Source organism: Sardina pilchardus, chromosome 6 (genome assembly GCF_963854185.1).
Source record: "Sardina pilchardus chromosome 6, fSarPil1.1, whole genome shotgun sequence".
Lineage (NCBI taxonomy): Eukaryota > Metazoa > Chordata > Actinopteri > Clupeiformes > Clupeidae > Sardina > Sardina pilchardus.
Window position 1 is genome coordinate 24,397,152 of NC_084999.1, and position 18,973 is coordinate 24,416,124.

Consider the following 18,973-nt stretch of genomic DNA (forward strand, 5'->3'; position numbering starts at 1 on the left):
ATTCGTCCCTGTGCCTTTCTCTCGAAAAGTGTTGTTCATTTATCAGTTAATTTAATAGGATTTCCTTGGCAGTGTTGTTAACAGTATCTTCTTTATGGATTTGATATGTTCTGTTGTTCAAATCTACAGCTTTTTCATATACACTCCCTTGATTCTCTCCCTTTTCTCATTGATCTGTTCTTTTCTCCTCACCTTTCCCCTTCTGTTGTCATCTGTGGTTGAACTAAATCCCCAGGGTTCTGGTCACCCCTGTTAATCCTGTTGGACAACAAGACACATACAGACATCCACTACTCTTATGGTGGCATACTGTGGTTTAACATGAACAGTTGCAATGAAAACAAAAAAAGGGGTTTTAAAAAGGTTTAATCCTCTGACAGTTGCTCTTGCAGTACTACAGATTAGAGTGCATCTCTTTTCCATCCATCTAATGCTTTTTATGTCTGATCAAAAGTGTGTGTGTGTGTGTGTGTGTGTGTGTGTGTGTGTGTGTGTGTGTCTGTGTGTGTCTGTGTGTGCGCGCGCGCCGTGTGTGTTAACGTGCGTGCAAGTGTGTACATGTGGGTAGGAACATTTATAATAATCACAAGTTATAATAATCGGTCTTTCACATCGCTGCTTCATTCTACCGACAATCAAACTATATTCCCCCACCCCTTTACTCTCTCTCTCTCTCTCGCTCTCCCCTCTTCCTCCATCTGTTTTTCTTTGGAGACACTGAGGTCTACACAGGCTCCTTGGTTTGAATGTCTTGTTGTGGTGTTGCATTCCTGTTTGCAGAGAAAAACAGAGAAGGAAGGAAGAGAGAGAGAGAGAGATAGAGAGAGAGAGAGAGAGGGGGGGGGGGGGGGGGGAGGTCAAATGGAGCACACATCTCTTTTGTGTTAATTCTCCCTCTCTCCTCCTCCCCACCAGATTGCTGGGAGAGAAGAGTTGATTTACTGCTTGGGAATCTCCCAGGGTTTTTCGAAGATTAAATCATAAAACAAATCCACGAGCAAGCTGCCTCTGCTTTTGAGCTCCGCGCAGCGTTGATGAGTGAAGAAGCTCACTGGGGGGAAACAAGACAGGAGGAGACGGACGGAGTCTCCACGAGGGAGGTAAGACGCTGTAGTGCTGTAGTGTTAAAAGAATTGTGCTCCGGTGCGTTTCTCAGGGAACGAAGATACTGTCAGCAGCTCTAGAGTTGTGGGAACTGTGCTGCATTGTGTTTTTGTGGCAGGGGTCAGTCAGAGCGGTCACCTGTTTGGCAGAGTGACCACATGGCGGATTAAGAAAGGGATCAGAGCATTACCGCTCCCCAGCAGCTTGAGTTCTGATTGTGTGTGCGAGCTCCTCTGTAACACATTTTATTTATGTGTGTTGCTGCTTCTGTATCACAGATATGCAGAATTTTCAGACAGGTGTAGTGTTTGTCAGGTAGATTTTCTTGTAGTAAATCGAAACTGTTGCTTTTTTCCCCCAGTTGGACTATCATATGGCTACTAGTCCACCAGATTTGAAAAAGCATACAATCTGAAAACATTGAAACAGATTTTGGTTTACCATCAAAGACTGCTAAATTCTTACTGTTTATTACCGTTATTTCCCCCCCCCAGAAACACTGTTCTTCCCTCTGTTTTTCATTGATCTCTGAGTATGAATGACACATGGACTCGGCCTCCATCCTTCCCCTCGTCCATCTCTTCTTCTTTCCGTTCTCGCCTCTCCGTTTCCACGGATCTCTGTGTGGCAGTCTTCCTCATCCTCACAGGTGAGAGCACAGTGACCAGTCTGAGATGGCTGTCTGCAATACTGAGTTTAGGTTGACAGCATTTGTAGCCTACCTTCTAACCTACCGAAGCCCAGAAACAACAGTAGACATTGCCCTGAATGATAACTACATTATAAGCTAACGTGGGATGTTTCTTTCCCAAGTCATGAATAAACCACTTTGTGGTCTCATTTTTTGTGTATACTCCATGTACGGCTTGAGTGTATGTTCATGATGACACTTTGTATCTGGGAATTCAACTGCATCACTATATTCAATTTTGTATACTAATCCTGTCAGTATTGTGAGTGTGCTTGCAGTACAATACGATGCAATAGTCTGAGACTCGATGCTTTAATCTCTCCACTATGGCACTATTGTTACTATTATCATACAAGTGGTTGGTCTCAAATTTGCTCATGGACTAAAGTAAACCATCATTGCTCCTTGTCATTCTGAAGGACATATGGATCTGGGTCTTCCCAATTCACTTGCTCATCATTAGACTGATTAATTCACTGTTCAATACCTCAATACCATAATTTCCCAACTATTAGCCGTGGCTTATACATTGATTTTGCTAAATTTCTCCAGTTGTGAGGTTAAGGAGGCAGTGAATATGGTGTTAATATGGTTATGTTTCTTTTAACTTGCATATAACACTGTCCTGAGGCTTATACACAATGCGGCTTATATGCGGGAAATTACTGTAGGTCAAACCAATGTTATTTAGCTGTAGCTGAAAACCACCTGAATTTGGAATATTTCCTACAGGCCTAGTCTGTTTCACCATCAAGCTGCCTTTTCCTGTTCTTTTTAGGCACTGTATCCATTGCTGGCAATGGCCTGGTTCTGCTTGTTATGGCTCGCAAACGCAAGGAGCTGAAGCCGCACGAGCTCATGACCATCAATTTGGCCATTTGTGATTTCGGCTACAGCCTCCTGGGGGCGCCATGCCTCATCATTTCCAGGTGAGTGTGTTTGCCAGTGACTGTGTCTATGGCTGCATTCACCAATAGCATTCGACTGCAGAGCTGCAGACATATAGCCTGACGACGTCATACTCAATTCTTGTCAGAATATGAGTCTGAAACTGCTCCATTCAGCTGCGATTATGGGGCGTGATTCAACCGATACAGGGCGGGGGGGATAGCTCTGCACTCATTGGATAGACCAAACCAAACAGAACAAGTTATTGGCTGTCAGTATCTGCGAAATCTAAGACAACGAAATATGTAGCAGGCCAGGGTAGGCTATATGGAAAACATCCTCGTTCGTTTTTAAAAATGATTCCTTCAAATTGTATGCAATGAACAGCTGGGGAAGTGTGTCGTTAACCAAACGAGCAAACAGACATCTTTAAACAAACGGGAACAACATCACCCAAACATGCTGTTTTAACTTGGTGAAAGTGAAACTGAAGTTTTCCCACATATCCACGTTGGTCTAAGTGTTCAGAAATAGTTGTGTGAATCCGGGATAAAACCTCCGTTTCAATAGCTAAGATAAACGAAAGGCCTAACTGCATGAACAAATTATGCATTCATAGCCATAGCGTTTCTGTTGCAATCAAAATCAACCTAAGCCAACACGGTCTCACACCCAACTCGTTGAACGAGGACGCATGCAGCCGTGAACGTCACTGCTGTTCATCTGTCAATCATCACGTAAAGCCCGCCCTGACAACGTGATTGGTCCGAACAGATCTGTATCTCGAATAGTAGCAGCTTAACGGAGCAGTGCCAGACCGAAGTTCCCTGCAGAAAAAGGATGTAGGCGGGGCTAAACTTCGGTCTGGCATCCAGGCTAGCAGACATATAGGCAAGCAACTGATCCAGCGGATTTACCAGCTAACTCACCCATGTGCTGATGTTCTTCTTAACGCAGACTTGCACTGATGTTCTACTTAGCTAATAGAATATGCTAACTAGTGTCATGTTAACTTTTAATGGTCCCTTACAGAGAATGGATGGAAATGTTTGGTTTGCCTTGAGATGGGAGAAATACGACTTTCAATGAAACCCATGAATAGGACTTCCTGCTTTCAATGATGTAAAATGATGATTTTTACATCATTGAAAGCAGGAAGTCCAACATTGAAATCCGTATTTCTCCCATCTCAAGGCAAACTGAGGGAATGATGCATGACCATTCAAAAACATGACTGGTTTTCTAAAGATACAAAGATTAATGCTAATCGGTGAAGTGTCCCTTTAAGGATACAGTATGTACAGTATACAGTATGCAAACTCATGGACCAGTGGTGTATGGTCTTCACTGTATCACTCAATAAACATTTATACTCAGTTCTTAATGGCAGTAATTTACATACAAAACAGTTGCAAGAGTAGGGGATGGAGGAGGACATGGAGACAAATTGACAAGCATTATTTCTTTTTTTGGGATTTTTGTGTTGATGTAAACATATAAACTTTCTTCAGTGTTTCCTCTTCATTTTGTAGCAGTGACCGCAGCTTCAGAATTAGGACAGGCGCACAATATTGTCCGGTGCAGGCTGTACATGCCCATCACTGGTTGGTGCTGACATCATTGCAGTGTAACAGTGAACACCAATATCAATCAGCGGTACCTGTCTAGTTTTGTTCCATAAACATTTTTATACATGTTAGTGACATATGCGCTATCAAGAGCTTCCATTTAATGTAGGCTACCGTTGGCTACTGAGGGAACTCAAATTGCGAAGGAACGTTATTGCAAAGGTGATATCAGCAACATGAAGAGAATTGGGGTACATCCTCAATGGCAGTTTTCAAGTATCATTGGATTGGATGTGAATATTTGTGTATTCAGCAGCGTAAGCAGAGTTTTTCTCAGTTATGCTTGTTCGTTTCACCTGTGAATGTCTCACAAACTCTGTTGAATGAAAGACTTTGTCATTGAAGAACTTGGAAAAATGCAAAAATGACTTGGTTTTGAGTCAATTCCCTTGGTTAGATGTTTTTTAACCTGTAAACATTGTAATGAGATGCATTTCAGATCATTTAAACATTTCATCTCAGTTTCTCCCATGCTTGGATGTTTGGCGAGACTGGCTGCATGTTGTATGGGATCCAAGGCTTTGTGTTTGGCATCGGATCCATGCTCACGACCTGCCTCATCTCACTGGACCGCTGTTTAAAAATCTGCAGCCTCCGATACGGTGAGATACTCAACACCTAACAGTAACCTCTCATGCCCTCATATAGGATAACAATCAATGAGTACATGTGTCTGCTCTTTTGGATGGCGCACCATAAAGAGACTGTAGGCTATCTGATTATACCATTATTGTAACCACTGATAGTGTCCAGTTTGATATATGGGTCATTCTACGAAACCGGTGCCTTTTCACTTTGACATTTAAAAAAAAAAAAAAAATCATGTAGAACAAGCCATATTTTAAGACATCCACATGATATAAGATATGACCTGTCACCTGCAAATAAAAGCATTTTCCCACCTCAGGCATAAATCCAGGGAAAAAAACCCACCTGGGCCACAATAAAAAGGAAAATATTAATTAATATTTTCCTTTTTATTGTGGCCCAGGTGTTTTTTTTTTTACCACCCCATAACGGACAAGATGCATTTTAGACATAATGCATACATTGAATTCAGAACATTTCATGTTTTCCTGTCATAAAAATGTCCTTAATTTGATATTAAAAGTTATAGGTTTGTTTTTTAATTGGATATTTGCAGAATTTACATTCTAATCTTCAAACTATGAATTCTGCATGCCCATTGGTTGGTGTTTTGAACAATATTGGCTATTTTACTCCCCATTTTCAAATTAAAGTTACATGTGTAAATAGGCCCACTTCACCACACTATCAAAAATGTATTTATAGGCTATTTCACTCTCTAGTATTGTTTTTTATTTAAAAAAACACGTTATGGGGTGTAAATCATGTTACACGGTGGTAAATCCTGTTACGGGGTGGTTAACAACAATGATTTAACAATAATTTAACAACAATTTGATTCATTCTGGACATGTATTTGTAATTTTTATGAATTGTGTAATCTAAATGGCAATGACAACCACTCTCCATTTCCCTTACCACCCCCTCTACATTCCCCTTATCCCCTATGTTACGGGGTGGTAAATTTCACCCCAGACTGATTGCAGCTAGCACTATTATTGACTAGCTAAGCTAGCAAGTATACCATTCACTTTACATTACATTCCATTTCTCTCACTTTACATTACAGTTAAAAAAACCCCTACATTTAAAAGTTTCCCTATCTATTATGCGTTACGGGGTGGTAAGGTTAAGCTTAACAAACCCTATCTAACTACCAAAAAGAGCAAATCCTATAAAATTGTGTGCGAACATGTTAGCATCATGGGGTGGTATGTAAAATTCCATGTGTGACTTGTCCTTGGTAAAAATGACTAAAAAGTGTAGGATTTAAATTTACAAAGACATTGAAATATGTATTATGTAATTCATAACACCTAAATTGACAGGTTTGCTCATTTGAAATACATTATGACACATTTTTACATTGTTGAGAGCTCATTTAATGGACCGGACGCAAAAGGCACTGGTTTCGTAGAATGACCCACATGATCCGTCTGTCGCTCATTCTTAAAAGGTGCATTCAATCCAAAGTCCTGTTGTGTGAGACAGCTCTCTATTTATGCAGGGAGACAGCAAGCCACTGCCTTCTGTTCCGAACTGAGCCTATGTGTTGAGAAGGGTGCTTCTGCAAAATTGAACACTGACCGATCATGAAGGTGTTATTCCTTGGGGTTCTGGTGACCTCTGGTTCTGACCTTTCTATCCCTCTTTCAAGGGCACAGTATCAGGTTCATTCTGAGGGTCAGTGAACCAGATGATGTTTTTCCCTTTGGAATATGACACTGGTGGATAGACAGAAGGTACAAAAGGGTGACCATATTACCCAATGGCTCGTGAGGTTGGAGCAGTTAATAGGCGCGTTCAAGTTGACCTCTTGCAGCAGCGAGATTTGCCGGCGGCAGCAGGGGCAGGGATACAAACGCTGCTATGAAGTTGTACACTCTCTACTTCCCGTGGTCTAGACTTGACCATGTGACGAATCACGAGGCACGGACCCGCACGGACCCTTGTGGATATGAGGAGGCATCTAAACACCTGCACATACGTCAGGGATGTAAAAGCTAATTAGGGCAAAGACCTGACGTCATGAAGGCAGGGTCTAGGCTCCGCTGCACTCCGCAGTACCTCCAAAGTTGCTGCTCTGCTGCGGAGCAGCCGCCTTGCTCCCGCGATAAGGTGAGGCCATGTGATACCGACTGCCGAGTCGAAAACACACCCATCTAGACCATCGTGGACAGATTTTTAACCACGTGCATCTTGTGCTGCGCAGTTTTTGTGCTGCGCAGCCATCTTGAACTTGCCTATTGTCACAGTAGAATCATGTGGTGTGGGGCGTGGGTGGAACAGATTGATGGTGAGACCACGACCAGACAAATCAGCCAGCCTTTTTTTTGTGTTACTTCCCTCCTGCTGCACAAAGGTCACAAGTATGTTCTGTAATGGATGTAACGTCACATAAGGCTTCTCTCAATCCTCGCAAGCCTATCCATGATGATCATATCTGTCTGCCAGTGTGGCATTGTGGAAAGTATTCATCCAAAGCTCAAATGTCAGCCCTGATACGTCACATGATCAGTTAGGACCAGTTCGTTTATTATTATGTTATTTTTATTTAATGGAGCATAGTGTTAGTTCAAGAAGGCCATGGAGTCACACTCAGCAACTTGGCTAACTGCTCTACAGACTGCCCAGCTAATCGATCAGCTGATCTCTTACTCATATTGGTGGAGATCGTTCAGGGCATCCTTTTTGCTCAGCGCCTTTTTTGCTTACTTTTGCCACTTTTCAAGCCTTTTTGCAACCCACCTCCACCCCATCTGATGTCAGAGCACCTCCAAATGAAACATTAGTCAAATAATAAACTATCTTGACAAAGTGGTCCTGACTGCAGTATATATTTTATTGTGTCTTTCTCTTCCTTTCTTTCTGTCGTTCTTTATTGTGTCTTTCTTTCACTTACCCTCTTTCTGTCTGTCTCACTTTCGGTCTCGTCTTTCTTGCTTGTGGGTTTTCATCCTTCTTTTGTTCTCCCCTCAGGCCAGTGGATTGAGCGGAGGCATGCGTCTGTGGCGGTGCTGATGGTGTGGGTCTACACACTGTTCTGGGCGTCTCTCCCTGCTGTCGGATTCGGCAGCTACGGCCCCGAACCTTTCGGCACCAGCTGCACCATTAACTGGTAGAGGGCCAGCTGCTAAACACTTTTGTTTTGATTCAATTCTTTAAGCCATCAAATTTGGTTTTATTTCAGGAAAACTTCAGTGCGATTGTTCTTCCACTCATGTCCCTGTTGTTCTTCGTATTCACTTGTCACGCTAGTTGTAGCTCCATCAGTGCCTCTGGTTTGGTCTTTCTTAGACTTAGACTCTTGTCTGTTTGTGCAGGTGGAAGATGAAGCTGTCCCTCAATGACAGAGCCTACATCTTCCTCATCCTCACCCTCTGTTTCTGTGTGCCCACATTAATCATTGTCACTTCCTACTCGGCCATCTTTTATACGGTGAGATGCCAGTGGTTGTGGTGGGTAATTTGTGCCCATTTGATTGGTGATTGAGTCTAACTTATTTGGATGTAACATACTTATGATCAACATTTGAGCACTAATGGTGCTATCAATTTGGTTGATTTTTTCCCCCAGGTTTACCGTTCAAGACATACTCTGGCATCCATTTCATCAACAAACAAGATCCACAGTAGTAAAGACCTGAAACTTACAAAAGTGATTGTCTATTTTGCTTTCATTCTTTCTTCCTGTTTTTTTCTTTATTAGTTACTTGTCATTTTCCTGTTTTTTTTTTTTTATTAATGTTTCTTCTGTTGCCCTGCTATTTCCAGATCGCTGCTGTAGTCTGCTCCAGCTTCCTGATAGCCTGGACTCCCTATGCCGTGGTGTCCCTCTATTCCGCCCTGACTGGCAGGGAAGAGCAGGAGATGTGGGGCGTGCCCATGGCCATGGCAGTGCCCGGGATGGGTGGCGGGAGCAATGAGACCAGACTCTCCACCAGCCTTGCCACCCTTCCCTCCCTCCTCAACTGGACCACTACAGAAGGTCCAGTCTCTGGTACCGACACCTCAGGTCTGCATGGCACCACTGTGGGGGACCCCAGCTCCCGTTCGGGCCTCAGCACTGCATTTGGACCCAGTTCTGCCGCTGGTTTCACCCAGGGGAGGCAGGGGATCCGGGTGGTGTCCAGCCTGCCGCCTGTGCTTACGCTCATCCCCACCATGTTTGCCAAAGCTCACTGCATGATGAACCCTTTCATCTACCAGATCATGAACCGCGAGTTCCGCGCAGATGTCTACCACATGCTGGGACTGAGGAGTGGGGAGAGGAGGCCAGTGAGAATCACCAGCATCTCTGAGGGTAAGACACAGACACAGACACATAACACGGACGCACGCACGCACGCACGCACGCACACACACACACACACACACACACACACACAAACACAATGATGTGTGATGATGATACCCATCTGCCATTCAATCCAACATAATTGTTGCCCCTTGTTGTTAATGCAGAGAATTGCTGCATATCTGTCTATCTTTTTCTCACTCACTTTCCCTCTCTCTCACACTCTCTGTCTCCATGGTATGTTTTCTCTCTTCCCTCCCCGTCTCTCTCTGACACTTTTTGTTCTTAACAGGAAGACACAACTCCGTCAGCTGCTCATATCAGCACAGCTGGAGAGTCAGAAGCACATTCAGAATGGCTTCGGAGAAGGGACAAGTTAAGAAAGAAAGGGATGACATTAAAGAGAAGAAAGAAGGGAAAGGACACAGGGTCTCGTGGCCTGAAAGTGACATTGGAAAGAGGGACATAAAGAAGTCCTCACCAGACCTCTCTCCCTCAGACACTCGGATGAACCTGGAGGAAGAGAGAATCATGGAGAGAAGGAGAAAGCTGGGCAAAGAACAGGAAGGCTCAACCTCCAGCAGCTTGCTAACAGGCGAGGACTGAGAAGCACCTTTAAGATGCAGCAACCTCTGAAAAAGGAGATGAAAATGCCTCTGAACTTGCAAAGGAATAGTAAATCAATTGTGTTGATGATGACAGCAATTACAATGAGATGACAATGATGATAGTAATGATGACGATGGTGGTGCTGCTGCTGCTGCTGATGGTAGTGGTTTTATACACAAATATGCTGTGAACACTTCATTATGTAAGATCAGCCAGCTTTGTTTCTTAATGTTTGTCTTCTCATAATTTCCAAAGATCAACACCTGCCTTCTCTGAATGATACACAGAGTGTTGGCTATAAATAACTGCAAGGTTGGTTTGATTCAAGCCTTTGTACACCATCAGTCTCACTCTGACAGGTCTTTTATCATCTTACTGGCTGTGGGTTATCTGCTTAACACAGAAAATAATGTTGTTTTTTAACTGTATACTAAATAATATGACTGCCGTGATAAAACATAGCAATGCTGGTGTTAATTAACAAAACTGGCTTTTTTTTTTTTTTTTTTTTTTTAAATCAGCATTTTATGTTTTGAAAACTGGCTCAACACGGCATCTGCTATTTAAAATCATCCTGAATTTTGCAAGACCAACGCTGACATAGTCAACCATTCATTGACCATAACACGAGTTGGCCACTTCCCAAAGATCTGAACGGAATTCTCCAAGTGTATGTTTTATGGGGATCCACCTGGGTAAGGTGTTGACTCTGAGTATCAGGTAATCCTCCTAATAGAGGAGCCCAAGGTTTTATTCTCAGCAAAACAAAGCCATATGGGGCTCTTCAACTATCAGGTTTACCTTTTGCTCTGAGGAACTTACCCAGTGCTTGGAATGCCCTGATGGAGACTCATCATTTACAGGACTGTACACCTATTCTCAGATCCTTTCCCACTTTATGGAATTTGTAGCACATTCTGCAGTACATGGAGGTAAGTTCCAAGCACATGAAATACAAATATCTAACCTCCATAACTCATAACAGATAAATTATTGCGTTGTTCTTTGTTAGGCACGTGCAGAAAAGGGGGGCTACAGGGGCTCTAGCTCTCGCCCTTTTGCCCCTTTGATGTCCAAGTGCCCTTTTCACAGGACCCGTTTTTTACTATTTAAAACGTGTAATACTTCTGCTAGTTCCAACGTGAATATTCGCTAAAATGTCTCATTAATAGTTTGTGAAATTACAAATTTACAAAAAAAGGTTTCTGAGCTCGTTGAAGTTGGCACCCCATATGTTGAAAATATGAATAAAAGTGTTTTGATTCGTTTGTGCATGTTTGTGCAGAGGAATTAAACATTTGTGCGCTATTGTTTCTTGTGTTAAACGTGATTTGCTGGTGAGTGACCCCAGATCACTAAACAAGTTAAAGTTTAATATCCTTAAAACGGTTTGTGCACAAATGTTTATTTTGTCTGCACAATTGTGCACAAACGCATTAAAACACTTTTATTCACATTTTCAACGTATGGGGTGCCAACTTCACGGAGGTCATTTTCTGTGTTAATTGAAATAGGGAGGTAAAGTGAAAACCAGTGCCCCAAGCAGTTGCGTTCCTATCGAAGAGCAGCTCCAATGTCCAAGTCCCATAGAACGGCTTTTCAAATAAATACTATGCAGCTAGGCCTATAGGCCTACCAGCGATCTTATCCACCAAAAATATTTTTCAGTCTGCATACTGTAATAATCTAGAAACTGTGAAAATACCAGACCCTATTTTGCCTTAAAAAAAAAAAAAAAAAAAAAAAAGAAGTAATTGCTCTTTTCATCTCATAAATGGACTACAACTTCAAGTGACATGACTTTACCCTTCAACGTTACTCACAGTAGCATGGTTTGTTTATTAGCCTGTTAGTATTGACAATTACACTTAATGCCAGCTCTTGAGTCTTGTGTGAGTAGGAGCACAACACAAGTTATCCCAACATAAAGGTAGCCTAATTACCACACGGTTTACATCGCTCTCTGTTATTACACAAATATGTAAAGCCAGTTTAGCAAATTGCCATTTTGATTAGTTAGAGATGAAGCGCCCAAACTGGTGACGTCAAATGCTAGGCTATTGTTGTTCGTTATCACCATATTACAAACAAACTCAAAACAATTAAACTGATCCTAAAAAATAAAGTACTGTATGACTACTAGAAGCAATAGAGCTGACCTCAATATCATACTGGAAGAATTTATCTAAGTTCCCATCGTGGGCCGAGATATAGCCTATTTTTTCTAAAAGAAAACCCCATCCACTAGGAACGCAACCAGTAAGGGGCGATGAGATTACTTTCCCTCCCAATCCGTGACGTCATACATTCAGTGAACAGTCATAACGTGCATGCAGGCACAGTGCTGCAGGAGACATTTGGGAGCATGGTAAGGTCACTTGGCAGGTAGCCTATCTGAACAAAATAGTATTCAGCTTAGAGATAGAGAATAAATTGTTTAAACTTTAAAGTTGTTTCATGCTTGATGAAGTAGGCTATCAAGCCCGTTTTAGCAATGCCATGGTCCATCCATTTCAATAGACAGATTTCCTGTTTACTAACAAAACTAGATGCGCGCGCACCCATGGGGCAGAAGACGCCGAATGGCCGGTCTTAACGTTATAAAGTTAACCTAATAACCAGCTGCTGTAAGCTATAATCGGCATTTTTTGTATGCCACTGTTGTCTAAATGATGATAACATCTCATTTATGAGCTTATTTCAGAGTTTGTCGTTCGTTTTCATTATTTATAAAACATCGTCTTTTTGGCGGTTTTGGTGGTTTCTGGCAAATATATGCATTACTTTACATCCCTGAACATTCTCTAACCATCGTCATTTCGAATAGTGCTGTTTTCGGCACTAAAATTCATTTTAATCTTTTCACGGAGAGCAGCTGCTTAATGCTGTTCATGGTGCTTTCTGCCCCTTGTGTGCGTGCGCATGTTTTCGAGAAATCTATGTATAACTCGGCAGCTTCAAAAATCTAAGGCTGAACGTTCATAACATAGCCTATTCTGTTTATTCTATAGGCTATGTTATAGTAGCTTAGGTTAGCAGACCTAATTAATAAAACAGAGAAGGCAAACCTTTTCTAAATCGTCATAAGCCGACGACATAGTTGTTTAACTGTTGAACCCAACTCCACACGTCGTTCTCTGTTAACAGTCGGCTACATTAGCCTACGCCTCATTTCACTCAGTGGCCACGCACAGCACGTGAATCTGCACGACACCAGCTTGCTAATAATGATGGTAGCCTAGTTCACTGTGATAAACATTACAATTATTGCCTGACAAGCCAAGCGAGGCAACAAAATATTTGCTGCCGCTAGGGCGCGTCTAGATTTTCTAGGCTATTAAAATTAGCTTTGAATTTAATCATCAATAAGATGTAGCCTTATAGCCAATGATCTCAGAGTAGACAATAGCCTAAACGGCAAGACCGTCTTCTATCTTCCTGATACATAATGAATAAATATGAAAATGTATAAAATGTTTATCAGTAGGCCTACATTACGCTACTTTGCAAATTGCTAAACCATATAATAGCCTGTCCCACCATCATTATTGAAATAGCATAGCCTAATAGGCTACTTGAATTGAAATGCAAATAAATAAATGAATAAAATTGAATTAAAAAAGTCCAGCTCAGGTTCAGAAGATTAAAGCTTTATAGGCTATGGAATGTAAAACTTAGCACGTTTTCTGAAAATGTGCCCTTTTAAAAACGAAATAAATAAATAAATAATAAATAATAATGAATTGAGCCCCTGCCCCTTCAAAGGTCTCTGCACGCCCCTGATTTGAGTACATTTTTCTTTACAGTGATCATTTGTTTAAATATGTCTATTTCAGAAAATACATTTACTGACTAGCGTTCATAGTAGGGTATCATTCAAATGGTTTAGATTCTGATTCCAATTCTGCTTATTGATTTTGGTTCCCATCGATTCCTTATTTTGATTCCAAATGGTAAAAGATATCTTTACATAAATATAAATATATATGTATTCTTTCCCAATTTATTTGATTGATCCAAAGACATATGCATGAAATCACAAATGCCTTTAAAATTATTCAGATCAATCCAGGGCAGCTAATTAAAATAGCTGCTAGGTCTTGTTGTTTTGAGTCTCAAAAAAGGTGACAAACCTCTTGTCTTTGCAACAGTGAAGGACCAACCAAAGCAAAACTCCAAATTCTTAAAATAATTTATGATTTTTAATTTTTTTAAAAATGCATTTCTCTCTACCAATTCCCATACCTGTTCTTTCTGGTTGGTCCTGGTTCTGGTTCTTTCTTACCAATTCTACTTATGATTCGAACACTACTATATTACTACTATGCTAACAGTAGTCTGAAAAGTTGTTGCTTCCACTGTTATACCCTTGAGCAAGGCACTTAACCCTGAGTTGCTCTGGGGACAATGTCACTTTTAATATAATTGACATAATGTTACATCTAAATAAATGAATACATGTAAATGTAATATTTCAGTTCCCAATATTATTGACAAATGCAAAAAAGGCAGGGAAGTCCTAACTTCATGAAATAAATCATCTTCAAGGAGTACTTTATTACCATTCTGGGCATAGTCATTATCTTTTACTGTGAAGCTGACACACAAACACATGCAGAAAGAGAGAAAGAGATTCACTGTGCTTTCCTTGTCTTGGCAGTGACTACTGACAAGTACATGCAATCTCTGAAACTGAAAGGAAATTTCTTAACAATATAAAAAGGTCAGTCAGTATCACGTATTGTCTTTATCTCTGTTGTGTAGGAAGATATACATTAAGAAATGAACCTGCAGAACTGCGCATAAGCATGCCCACATACAGTATGATGCGGCATGTGTTCTAAATGTTCTAAACGACCATGTAGACAACCTTCGCCTTGTCAGCTTTTGTCTGAAAGAAATAATTATTTTTATTATAGCAGTTAAAGAATAGAGAGAGCTTGTTTCTTGGCAACCAAGGTGGCCCAGAAAAACCTGTTGACATATTTGAATTGTTTTTCATATGAAAATGATCTCATTGTCAACCGTTTCCGAACTTCTTGTTTTATGACTTCTTGGGGTGTAACCAGCAGTGAAATGAAACTTGGTTTAATCAGTGAAATTTAACTTTAAACTTAAATTTGAGCATCAAACTTCCTATCTACCCCCAAACACGTCTTTCTTGTCAACTGAAGTGTTACATGGAGTTGTATACTCAATTCCAAAGAAAATACACATCTGCACTGGTCTATCGGTCATCATATAAAGCCCTTCCCATGGCGGATAAGTGATTGTGATGGATTCTGGGTCTTTGGTGATTTGGAAATGGGCATCAATTTTTGCTGACAGGTTTGTCTTTGTTCACTCAAGCTAAGTAAGTAAGTGACAATTATAGAAATGTCCTGGGTCCTTTCAGTACCCTGGACAGTACCTGGACCTTTCTTGCCTAAAATCCCTAGTTCATCTCTCAAAACTAAATACATGTGTCAATGAACATGTCAGTGCATCAGAATGACAAGTCCTTGTGTCACTGAGTACGGATAAAACAGTCAAATAGTCATGTTAGTCTAGTCAGTATAGCAGTGTACACTGGAGGGATGTTCTGATATAAAGTTTTGATGACAATTTTTGTAAATTGTAGGTTACACCTTAGTGTATGATAGCAAGAGACTGCAAGATTCACATTTGCTTTTTTTTTTTTTTACTGTAATTGGTTGACAGACCATGTCATTGTGATACAGAAAGGAAAAGAGAGCACTACATAGTACAAAGGGAAAAAAAGAAATTACAGTGCAGTCCTACCTCCTGACAGTCCTGTCTTTCAGGCCACAAATTCTCATATGACAACATGTTAAACCATTTTGCACGTAAAGGCTTATGCTAGCAACGGGTGCTTAAATGTTGTGAGGGTGAGACTATTCAGCAGAGAAATGTTCATAATAATTTGCATGGATGTACCAAAACATTTTAAACTTGCTCAAAGCAATGAGAAACTGCCTTTTTGATGTGCACAAGTGACACAATGATGTGAAGATTGAATAGTTTTGAGAATTTCAATTCTGATCTGAGAAATATACCAAAGCAACTGAGAAGAACTGTAATAAAAGCTAAGCTTTCAGTTTTTACAGGTAGGCTATTCTCAGTCGCTTTGGTGCTTTTCTCAGATCAGAATGAAACTTCTCGTAACTACTAGTACAACCTCCACAAGATTTAGTCATTTGAGCACATCATAGTAGCAATTTCAGCCTCCTCTGAACAAATTGCAAATGCTATTGTACGTGTAACAGTTGCTTTCATACAATTTTCTGCCTTTTTGTAACATTATAATTTGCTAATTCTCATGTCACAAGGTGTGAGTTAAACAAGGTGTGTTCCCTTTTGCAGTAGAGCTACAATGTTTAAATAATTTGGTGAAAGGTTTTCTTATTTGTGTGTAGTGTGAGTTTTGCAAAAATAGCCAATAATTACATGTGCAAATGTGCCTAAGCAATCAGAAAAAAATGTATATAGCACATTTTGTCCAACAGGGCAACCCAATGTGCTTCACAACGATAAAAACAATACAGTATAGAACAACGAGCACTTTTGTTTACAACAAAATGGAAGACATTGCAGAGAGAGGAAGAGGAAAAGGGAAGGTGATAATGAGAGGGGGAGGGAGAGTCCAATGTAAATATACCTGCTGTGCATATGGTGCACTGACTTGTTTGGTGAAAAAAAAAAGTTTCAACAGCATACGTCTATCTGCAAATAGTTATGTGCATGTAAAGAACTTTCTACATCTTACAACTATTTTAGTATTATGGCAAAGTATACTAAAGATAAGAGTGCGTTTCATTTTGCCCAATAGTGTGTAGTTGGTTGGACAAAAATCCTTTAATATGAATTAACTTTGTGCCATGTAGTGCATAAGTTTGATTTTGATAATGCAATAGTTTTGGTTGCAGTGCTTCATTTTGTAGGATATATGAGGTATTTAGCAGTTTGGGTGTGTGTTTTTGTGAATTGTGTGAATTTTGATAATAAAAAAAAAAACAGTGTAGTTTTCAAAATTGTGTTTTAGCAATTGAAATAAAAAAAATGTAATGGCGCTATTGCGCTGCATGGCCACCAGATGACGCCATTTTACTGCTTGCTTTTACATCGAAAAAAGCCCTAAGTGCAGTGCCATGCCGCTATCTGGTAGCCTGCAATGTGTAATGTAGCCCATTATGTTTACAGTTTTTTCTCAGGCTCTTTGGTACATTTCCCAGATCAGAATTGAAATTCTCAAAACTACCTGTTCAATCTTCACATCATTGTGTCAGTTGTGGACATCAAAAAAGCAGTTTCTCATTTATTTGAGCAAGTTGCAAATGTTTTGGTACATCCATGCAAATTAATATGAACAATTCTCTGCTGAATAGTCTCACCCCCACAACATTTATGCATCAGTTCATGGCATACGTCTTTACATGTTGTCATATGAGAATTTGTGACCCAAAAGACAGGAACGTCAGGAGGTGTGGGAAGACTGCACTGTAATTTCCCCTTTGTACTATGCAGTGCTGTCTTTTCCCATCTGTATCACAATGACAGGTCAGGTCTGTCAAGAAATTACAGTACAAAATAGTAAAAGTGTAAATGTGAATATTGTCGATCAAACTCCCATATACACTGAGGTGTAACCTACAATTTACAAAAATTTTCATCAAAGCCAGCACGTTAGCCGCGGCCTCAAGCGGGCCTCCGTATCTTCTCTGGTCAAAAGCCAGTCAGCACGTCCAGGACCTCCGCCACGCTCCTAGAAGAGATGGTTTATAAAGCGAGACGACTCATATGAGTGGCACTGCGTCACGGTTTCCCTGTGACGCAGTGCCACTCCCATTTAGGAGGCAAATGGGAGAAATAAACCTCATCTCGGATTATGACCATTCCCTTAGCCCTACATTCAGCAATGCAAGTAACGAACCCATATTCTACAAGGCACACGACTTTCTAACATTCCCACATTGAAATCGTATTTTACAGCGTGATAAATACATGGAAAAATAACTTTGTTCACAACCTGTCCCTCCTGACCTGACCTGTCTCCGCTAATTGCGCAGGCCACCTGTTAACAACGGCACACTGCTTCTGCTGCTTCTACACTGGTCTAAACCGATAACTCCTCACTGATCACGTCCAGATAGGAGGCGGAAGTGGACACCATTTCATTCCATTGAAAACCCCCTTTATGATTCATCTTAGTAACTATACGATCTTTGCTCCTAGCGTTCCAGCACAAATGCCCGCGCGCCTTTGCCTTTTCACAAGACGGGGGCGGAGTGTCTTCTCCCATATGGTCTAGCGGTTAGGATTCCTGGTTTTCACCCAGGCGGCCCGGGTTCGACTCCCGGTATGGGAAGCAGTTTTGTCTTGCCGTCACTCTAGGCTCTTTCCCAGTACACTCTGAGAGAGGAGCTTTACTGCCGGGGAAAGAGCACGACGCCCGTGGTTAGCCGTGATCGTATAGTGGTTAGTACTCTGCGTTGTGGCCGCAGCAACCCCGGTTCGAATCCGGGTCACGGCAGCTTTTGCGAGCGGCTGGATTATTGCCCTTTACGCCCGGGAAATGTGGGCGTGAAAAGCTAGACCTCGCCATGTCGGCTCATCTCCCTTCTTGAGCCTTAGGAAGAATGTAAGAATGCAGCGCTGCACAGCCTGCTGCTGTGGCACTCCGTCTGGAAACACAATGTGAGCGCCTGCCTAGGCCGTTGGTTCTGTCAGGGCCAGTGGCGCAATGGATAACGCGTCTGACTACGGATCAGAAGATTCTAGGTTCGACTCCTGGCTGGCTCGTCGGCATCTTTTGAGCCCGCGCCGGGAAGATCTCCAAGCTGGCCTTCTGTCCTCTGCTGGCCAGCACGTTAGCCGCGGCCTCAAGCGGGCCTCCGTATCCTCTCTGGTCAAAAGCCAGTCAGCCCGTCCAGGACCTCCGTCACGCTCCTAGCGCTCCAGCACAAATGCCCGCGCGCCTTTGCCTCTTCACAAGACGGGGGCAGAGTGTCTTCTCCCATATGGTCTAGCGGTTAGGATTCCTGGTTTTCACCCAGGCGGCCCGGGTTCGACTCCCGGTATGGGAAGCAGTTTTGTCTTGCCGTCACTCTAGGCTCTTTCCCAGTACACTCTGAGAGAGGAGCTTTACTGCCGGGGAAAGAGCACGATGCCC

General features: G+C 41.6%; 1 protein-coding gene and 4 non-coding genes across 5 annotated transcripts; all 5 read left to right on the top strand.

Annotated features, from left to right (window-relative positions):
* Positions 1-1,638: 1,638 nt before the first annotated feature.
* Positions 1,639-9,801, top strand: opn9 (opsin 9). The gene is made up of 8 exons (XM_062539747.1): positions 1,639-1,753; positions 2,574-2,724; positions 4,774-4,913; positions 7,879-8,017; positions 8,223-8,337; positions 8,476-8,556; positions 8,673-9,201; positions 9,488-9,801. The coding sequence occupies exons 1-8, from the start codon at positions 1,639-1,641 to the stop codon at positions 9,799-9,801; spliced, it is 1,584 nt and encodes a 527-aa protein (XP_062395731.1).
* Positions 9,802-18,097: 8,296 nt separating this feature from the next.
* On the top strand, positions 18,098-18,169 carry trnae-uuc (transfer RNA glutamic acid (anticodon UUC)). The gene has a single exon. It is a non-coding gene; the product is annotated as a tRNA-Glu (tRNA).
* Positions 18,170-18,262: 93 nt separating this feature from the next.
* trnah-gug (transfer RNA histidin (anticodon GUG)) lies at positions 18,263-18,334 on the top strand. The gene has a single exon. It is a non-coding gene; the product is annotated as a tRNA-His (tRNA).
* Positions 18,335-18,530: 196 nt separating this feature from the next.
* On the top strand, positions 18,531-18,603 carry trnar-acg (transfer RNA arginine (anticodon ACG)). Its single transcript has one exon. It is a non-coding gene; the product is annotated as a tRNA-Arg (tRNA).
* Positions 18,604-18,815: 212 nt separating this feature from the next.
* Positions 18,816-18,887, top strand: trnae-uuc (transfer RNA glutamic acid (anticodon UUC)). Its single transcript has one exon. It is a non-coding gene; the product is annotated as a tRNA-Glu (tRNA).
* The last annotated feature ends 86 nt before the right edge of the window (positions 18,888-18,973 follow it).